At 40.7% G+C, this 8061-nt stretch overlaps 1 protein-coding gene across 1 annotated transcript; it reads right to left on the bottom strand.

Annotated features, from left to right (window-relative positions):
• Window positions 1-346: 346 nt before the first annotated feature.
• On the bottom strand, window positions 347-4392 carry LOC100018614 (small proline-rich protein 4). Its single transcript, XM_007481912.3, has 2 exons — window positions 4277-4392; window positions 347-1104 (listed from the first exon to the last, which is right to left on the bottom strand). The coding sequence occupies exon 2, from the start codon at window positions 1083-1085 to the stop codon at window positions 843-845; it is 243 nt and encodes an 80-aa protein (XP_007481974.1). The 5' UTR covers window positions 1086-1104; window positions 4277-4392; the 3' UTR covers window positions 347-842.
• Window positions 4393-8061: the final 3669 nt, after the last annotated feature.

Raw genomic sequence — 8061 nt, forward strand, 5'->3', positions numbered from 1 at the left:
AAGAAGCTGCAATGTGCGACCTTTCCTATCCCCCAAATGCATAGACTCATATGGGTCCCTGATCCTATTCCCCCATTACTGTCCCCCTCATCCCTCAACTCGTACATCCCCACCAAAGAGGTTCCAAACTCCTGAACCCCCACTCTCCTTATGGAGGCCCTCTCCTATCCCAATACGCATATCCTCCCCGCTCCTGACACATATCCTTCCCCACCCCTTTTCCATAGACACTCTCGGTGGCATTCCCTCCACCTCCAGCACGCACACTCACTCTTTCTCTCCTCCAGGGTTCACACAAGAATGATGCACAGAAAATTGGGAGAGAAATAGGCCAGGGGACAGGTGGTAACTTGTAACATCAGCTTTATTGGCAGGAGAAGGTCAGCCAAGGGAGGATCGCCATAGGTTGGATTGGGGACAGAGGACTAAGCACTGGGAGTCTAAAAGCACTTGTAGATTAGACCTTCCATCTCCCCATCAGGGCAATGGAATTTGTGACAGACCAAATGATCATGCTGCCCCAGCTGGGTTGTTCTGGCTGCTGAATTGAGCCTGGGATGTGAATGTGACCAGGACACAGGAAGAAGAAGATGGTGAAAGTAAAGCTGAGTCAGCTCTCCTCTCCCAAGTCAGGGCTCATGGTCTTGGAGAACATGGAGTAAGCAGATTTGCTCCCCCCACCCACCCAGGGCTTAGGCTGGGCCAAGGCTAAAGTGGGGGAACCTGTTGCATCTGCTGGCCATGTGGTACAGAAGGGGAGGCTCTAAAGGAAACAGGGGATGAGGAAGCCCAGAGGGTTCCCACAAAGAGAAGGCATGGCTAAGCGTGGGTCCTAGTAGCCTTTACTTCTGCTTGGGTTGCTGGGCTGGTGGGCACTTCTGCTGGGCTGGTGGGCATTTCTGCTGGGCTGGTGGGCACTTCTGGGCTGGTACCACTGTGCCCTTGGGTGGGCATGGGTCTTTGGTTGAGGGAGCACAGGGATCCTGGCACTTGACAGGGGGTGGCTGGCAGGGTTGTTTCACCTGCTGCTGCTGAGGCTGCTGGGAGGGACATTGCTCCTGCTGCTGCTGCTGCTGGGATGACATTGTTGTCCAATGGGTTGAGCTTAAAAAAGATAAACACACAGGTAGCATTAGCTGCTACTCCAGAACCCAGGAAGGGCAGAATTACAGCATCTTGGATCTAAAAGGATCAGCCCCTATAAATAATTCAGTTCAACACCCCCAATCACCTCTCTCAATATAGAGTTGAGGACACTGAAGCACAAAGCAAGAAAATTACTTACCTAAGGTCATTCAGTTAAAGGCAGAACCAAAAACTTGATCCTAAGTCTTTGAATTACAAGTCCTGTCATCATTTTTCAGCTACAACCTGGTGCTTCCAACACATTTCCAAATGCAGTGACATATAGAACTGGACGTAGAACAGTATTATAGGCTTATTAATTTAGGTAGGGAATTGGTATGGTAGATAGAGTATTGGACATGGAAGAAGATGGATAGGAAGATCTGAGTTCAAATCTAGCATCTGACACTTACTAGCTCTTTGACTGTGGGCAAATCATTTTACATCCCTCAAAATCAGTGTGATTATTATATTCAGTCATTTTCAATTAGGTCTGACTCTTCATGACTCTTCCATTTTCATGGGATTTTCTTGGTTTGAGTGGTTTGCCCATTCCTTCTCCAGGTCATATTTATTGTTTGTTGCTTGGTTGTTTTCAGTCATGTCTGACTCTCTGTGACCCCATTTCTGGTTTTCTTAGCAAAGATACTAGAATGGTTTGCTGTTTCCTTCTCTAGCTCATTTAATAACTGAGGAAACTGAGGCAGAGTTAATTGACTTGCTCAGAGTCACACAGCTTGTAAGAATTTAAGACCAAAATATGAACTCAGGAAGACTCCTCTTCCTGACTCTACCTCTGGCACACTCTCCACTGCACCACCTAGCTGTCCCCAACCTCAGTTTCTTCACATATAAAATGGGGACAATAACAGCACCTACCTCCCAGGGCTATTATAAGAATCAAATAAGGTACTACATCTAAAGCACTTTGCATACCATAAAACACTATATAAATACTGGCTATTTTTATTAAATCTAGAAAATCCCCTGGACATTATCTCATCTACCCCCTTCATGTTGCAGATGAGGTTTACAGAGGTGTGTGAATTTTCCCAAGACTAATGGAGTAGCAGGCAAAAGGGCCAGGATTTTTTTAAATCGTCTTATTCCAAATTCAGCACAATTTCCACTCTACCATGTTCAATAAATACTTAATGGGCAGTGAATGGGCTGATAGGCATCCCAACCAAGGGACCTCATATGGGAACCAATTCTCCTCTTCTTCCCAATATAGCTGCCTTAAAAGATGGTGAATTCCTCATCACTGGAAATATCAAGCAGATATTTTTGAGGTATCCCAAGGGTACCACCAAGGATGTAATTCAGAAGATTCCTATTCACATACAAGTTAAATTCAATGATTTCTAAGGTCCCTTCCAATTCTGAGCTTCCTATCTTTCCTCATTTGACCAGATAGGCAATTAGTCACTTTAGGTAGCTAGATGGCTCAGTGGATAGAACATTAGACTTAGAATCAGAAAAACATGAATTCAAATGCTACCTCAGACACTTACTAGCTATCTGACGCTGGACAAGTTACTCTTTCAGCCTCATTTTTTGACCCATAAATGGGAATCATCATAGCTCCTGTCTCACAGGGTTGTTGTAGGAATGACATTAGATAATAAATTATAATAAAGTGCTTTGTGAATCTTAAAGTACTCTATAAATGATAAATATTACTAGCAGAAGCCTTGACCTCCTAGATCTGGGAGGGGAGATTTTGAGGGAGCACAGAGTAGATAGAAATAATGGATACAGCACTGGGCCTGGAGTCAGGAACTTTGAACTTCCTGAGTTCAAATATGGCCTCAGACACTTACTAAATGTCTGACTATGGGCAAGTCACTCAACTCTATATCCCTCAATTTCCTCATATATAAAATGAACTGGAGAAAGGAAATAGCAAACTATTCCAATATCTTTGCCAAGAAATCCCCAAATGGGATCACAAAAAGTTGGACATGACCAAAAAAGAATCAACAACGACAATAACAATGAGAGAAATAGTGGAATATCAGTGGAATCTAGTCCTGGCCCCGCTCCTAACTCACCCTGTGACCCTCGGCAGACAATCTATGACATTAGAGCTTCAGAGCTGGATGAGATTTCTGAGACCATCTACCCCAACCTAAGCAAGAATTCCCTCATAAAAGTTGTCCATCAAATTTGTAACCAGCTTCTGCTTGAAGAACTAGAGTAAGGCAGAACCCAAGCACATCTGAGCCTCGTTTTCCCCAATATGCCCAAGGCAAATAATGATACATTCTATGTTTACTGCATAGAAAAGCTGTGAGCAATAAATGCAAACAATGAAAGTGCTTTGAGAAGCCATAGCACATTTCAAGACCTCACAGCAATGTCCTGGAAAGAGCCCTGTCCTAGAAGTCAGGATATCTGAGTTCTAGGTCACTTCTGCCACATTTTTAGACTAATAGACAACTGTTAGAGCTAGAAAATATCATAGAGATCTTTCAATCTAACCCTTCACTTTATAGATGAGAAAACTGAATTCCCAAGAAAGGAAGTGCCTCACCTAGGAAAATGAAACAAGATTGTGCATTGGACTGCATGATCTCCAAAGGTCTTTTCAGCTCAGTGTTCTTGGCCTCCAGGTCTGCGTGAGGTAAGGACACTGTAATATCCTTACACACTAAGCTCTTACTTACCTAGCCACAAAACAGCATCCTTAATCCCAACATCCCCCTCCCAATCAGAAGACTGTCATTTTTCAGTCGATTCAGCTGTACCTAACTCTTTGTGACCCTATTTGGCATTTTCCTGGCAAAGATGGTGGAGTGGTTGGCCTTTTTCTTCTCCAACTCATTTAACAGATGAAAAAGCAAAAACAAACAGGGGTAAGTGATTGGTCCAAGGTCACACAGCTAATAAAGTGTCTGAGGCCATATTTGAAATCATGAAGATGATGTCTTCCTAACTTCAGGCCCTGTGTTCTAATCAGTGTACAAACTAGCTGTTCCTAATCAGAAGATTAATGATGAAAATAGTCATCTGAATTGAATAGTTAGCTATTAAGCCATTATTTCCAGAATAATTGGGAAACTTAAAAGTACCCTCAGTTTCCCTGAATCCCAGAAAAATAGTGATTGACAAGGATTGGTCTGGAGAGAGCCAAAGAACCCTGACTTACCCAAAACAGCAGGTAGGATGAGTGAAGAAGAATCAGGGAGCAGATTGCTCAGCTCTCAAATCTTGGGAAGCTTTATACAGTCCCCCCCAACTGCCTCGGGGCATTGGCATGGCTCATAACTACCACGTCCCCATGAATACCTTGCCAACTTCTCCCACCTGCACTTCCTCCAGGGACTTGTTTTACTAGCCTGTTTTGGTGGAAACCACCCACTGGGTACTTTTAGCATGCCTGGTCCTTCTCCACCTAAACACATCTGGTGAGATATTTCCAGGGTGGGGGACCTGGAGGTGTAGAAAAATGAAATGGTGGGGAAAACTTCTCAATCATAGTAATGGCTTTTATCCATATGGTGTTTTATGCCTGATATCAATAATAATAATAATAGCTACAATTTATATGGTACTTAAAGGTTTATAAAGTACTTAATAAATACTGTCTCACTTGTTTCTCACAGCATCCCTGGGAGAAAGTGCTATTATTATCCCCATTTTACAGATTGTCACAGAAAGATATTGAGTGACTTGCCCAAGGAGTATATAGCTGGTAAATGTCTGAGGTCCTATTTGAACCCAGGACCTCCCATCTCTAGGCCTATTTCTCTATCTACTAAGCCACTAAGGTGCTTCCCACTCCAGTATCTTTGCCAAAAAAAAAATTCCAAATGGGATCGAGAAAGAGTCAGGCATGACTAAAATAACTGAACAGGGACATTAGTAGTCATTGAATCCAACTGCTTCATTTTACAGATGAAAGTGAGTGACAGAGAGATAAAGGGACTTGCTAAAGATCACTTAGGATATAAGTTTCTGGGATGGAGTTGGTGGAAGGGGTTGGAAAGGTGATGAGAAAGAAGGAAGGGGACAAGCATTTATTATACACATGTGTGCCAAACATTATTTTAATCACTTTACAAATATTATGCCATTTGATCCTCAAAGCAACTCTGGGAGATAAATGTCACTATTTTTCCCATTTTAGAATAGAGGAAACTGAGACAGAGCTTTAGTAACTTTCCCAGGTTGACACAAGTAGTAAGTGTCTGAGACTAAAATTGAACTCAGGTCTTCCTGACTCCAAGCCCAGGGCTTTATCTGCTTTATCAGCCTCCTCTGATTGCAAATCCAGAATTCTCTACCATAGCATATTGCTTCTTCTCACAGAGTTAGTGGTAAATCCAGAACCAGAACCCAAATCTTCTATTAGCCATATAGTTTCTTTTTCTTTTCTTTTTTTTTAAACCCTTACCTTCTATCTTAGAATAGATACTAAGTACTAGTTCTAAGGCAGAAGAGAGGTAAGAGCTAAATAACTAGAGTTAAGTGAATTGCCAGGGTCACATGTAGCCACCCCTTGGCCATATATTTCTTTTTTTTTAATTATAAAGATAGTTTATTTTACTCATTACGTGTAATAACAAATTTCCACACACGTTTTCCAAAGTTATATTATTCAAATTGTCTCCCTCCCTCCCAGAGCTGGCAAGCAATTCAATCTGGGTTATATATGTATTATCATGCAAAACATATTTCTATATTAATCATTTTTATAAGAGAATAATTGCATAAAATAAAAAACACAAATAAACTAAAGTAAAAAATCATATGCATTCATCTGCATCTGACTCCAACAGTTCTTTCTCTGCAGGGGGAGAGCATTCTTTGTCGTAAGTCCCTCAGAATTGTCTTGGATCATTGTATTTTTGCTGAGAGTAGCCAAGTCTATCACAATGTATCATTTCATAATATTGCTGTTCCTGGGTGTGATGGTTTCTTGGTTCTGCTAATTTTGCTCTGCATTGGTTCATGCAGATCTTTCTAGGTTTTTTCTGCAATCACCCTGTTCACCATTTCTTACAGCACAATAGTACTCCATCACCAACATGTTCAGCCATTCCCTTACTGATGAACATTCCTTCAATTTCCAATTCTTTGCCACCACAAAAAAGGGCAGCTATAAATATTTTTGTATAAGTAGATATTTTTGCTTTTTAAAAAAAAATCTCTTTGGGATACAGACCTGGTAGTAAGGCTAGGCATCATTTTATAGCCCTTTGGGTATAGTTCCAAATTGCCTCCAAAATGGTTAGATTTGACCATATATTTCTTAAAGGGGATTGGCACCCATTATTTCATGTGCTTCTTAGAGCACATTAGGTAGCTAGATGGCACAGTGAATAAAGTTTCAGACTTGGGGTTAGGAAAACCTGAGTTCAAATATGACTTCAGACACTAGCTGTATGACCCTACATAGTTAGTGTGTGACTGTGGATCAGTCATCTAAACTCTGTCTGCCTCATTTTCCTCAATTATAAATTGAGGATATGAATAACAGCCCTAAGGCTCATTCTCAACCTCAGTTTCCTCATCTATCAAATGGGAATCATTAGAAGCACCTGCCTCATAGGATTGTTGTGAGGATCAAGTGAGATACCGTTCTTTTCAAATCTTAAATTGTTGAAATGTATGTAAACTATAATGCATGTAAAAGCTGTCTTATCCTGACTCTAATCTCCCTCACCTCCTATATTCAATCAGTTATCAAATCACATAATTTCTACTTCATGGCATTCCTACAATATGTCCCCTTCTCTTCCCTGATACCACATCAAGTTTTCTGCAAGTTTCCATCACTTCGTGCTTACACCATTGTTGCTAGAGGCTTCTGGTCCATGTCTAAGCCTCCGGTCTCCAGTCTCCATTCAGCTGTCAAACTGATCTTCTTAAAATTCAGACTTGGCTATATTCTGCCCTCCTCCTTCCAGCCTTCCCTGATTCAGAGAACTCCTTGTAAGACTTCTGTGCTTGTACAGGTGAGGAAGGAAGGAATTTCTGTGATCTGAACCCCTTGGTATTCATCCGTGACTTGATTACCTTCAGAATAAAAAAAAAAATCTTCTGCTTGACTTTTAAAGTCCTTCAGAACTTAGATCCTTCTGACTTATGTAAAAGAATGCTATCCATGTTGAGAGAAAGAACTAGGGGAGTAGAAATGCAAACGCAAAACATATCACATCACTTATCACATGTATATATGAGGATGTGATTTGGGGTTTAGACTTTTAAAAATTGCTCTATAGCAAAAACAAATAATATGGAAATAGGTATCAAGTAACGACATTTGTACAACCCAGTGGAATTGCTTATCAGCTCTGGGAGTGGGGAGGGAAAGAAAATGAATCATGGAGCATGAAAAAATTAATAAATAAATAATTTTTAAAAACAAAAAAAAGATAACTTAGCTCTTTCCTACTTTTTAGTCTTTTTATACCTCACTTCCCTCCAGATATACTATGGTCCAATAACACTGGCCCAATGTTTTCTCTGTGTGTCCTCCATGCCTAGAATGTATTTCCTCCTCACCTCTGCCTCCTGGCTTCCTTCAGGTCTCAGCAAAACTCCCACCTTCTACAAGAAGCTTTTACTAATCTCCCTTAATTGTAGCATCTTCTCTCTTAGGCTACCCTTTATTTATCCTGAATATATCTTGTTTTTATGTGTTGTTTGAATGATTGTGATCTCCTTAAGAGGAGGGACTGTTTCTTTTTTCTTTCCTTTGTAGCCTCAGGGTTTAGCACATTGCCTGGCACATAGTAGCTATTTAATAAATGCTTGTTGATTAATTAAATTGTTGATTAATTAAATGTTATTTTTGTTATTTATTATCATTATTATTATTATTATTACCCCTTTTGTAAGTCAGGCAAGGTGAAAATTATTGTCTTCTGTGTAATTGTTTGACCTGCTGTAGGTTGAGAATTGAAGGTTATCAATATATCAGTCAAC

Source organism: Monodelphis domestica, chromosome 2 (genome assembly GCF_027887165.1).
Source record: "Monodelphis domestica isolate mMonDom1 chromosome 2, mMonDom1.pri, whole genome shotgun sequence".
NCBI classification, from domain to species: Eukaryota; Metazoa; Chordata; class Mammalia; order Didelphimorphia; family Didelphidae; genus Monodelphis; species Monodelphis domestica.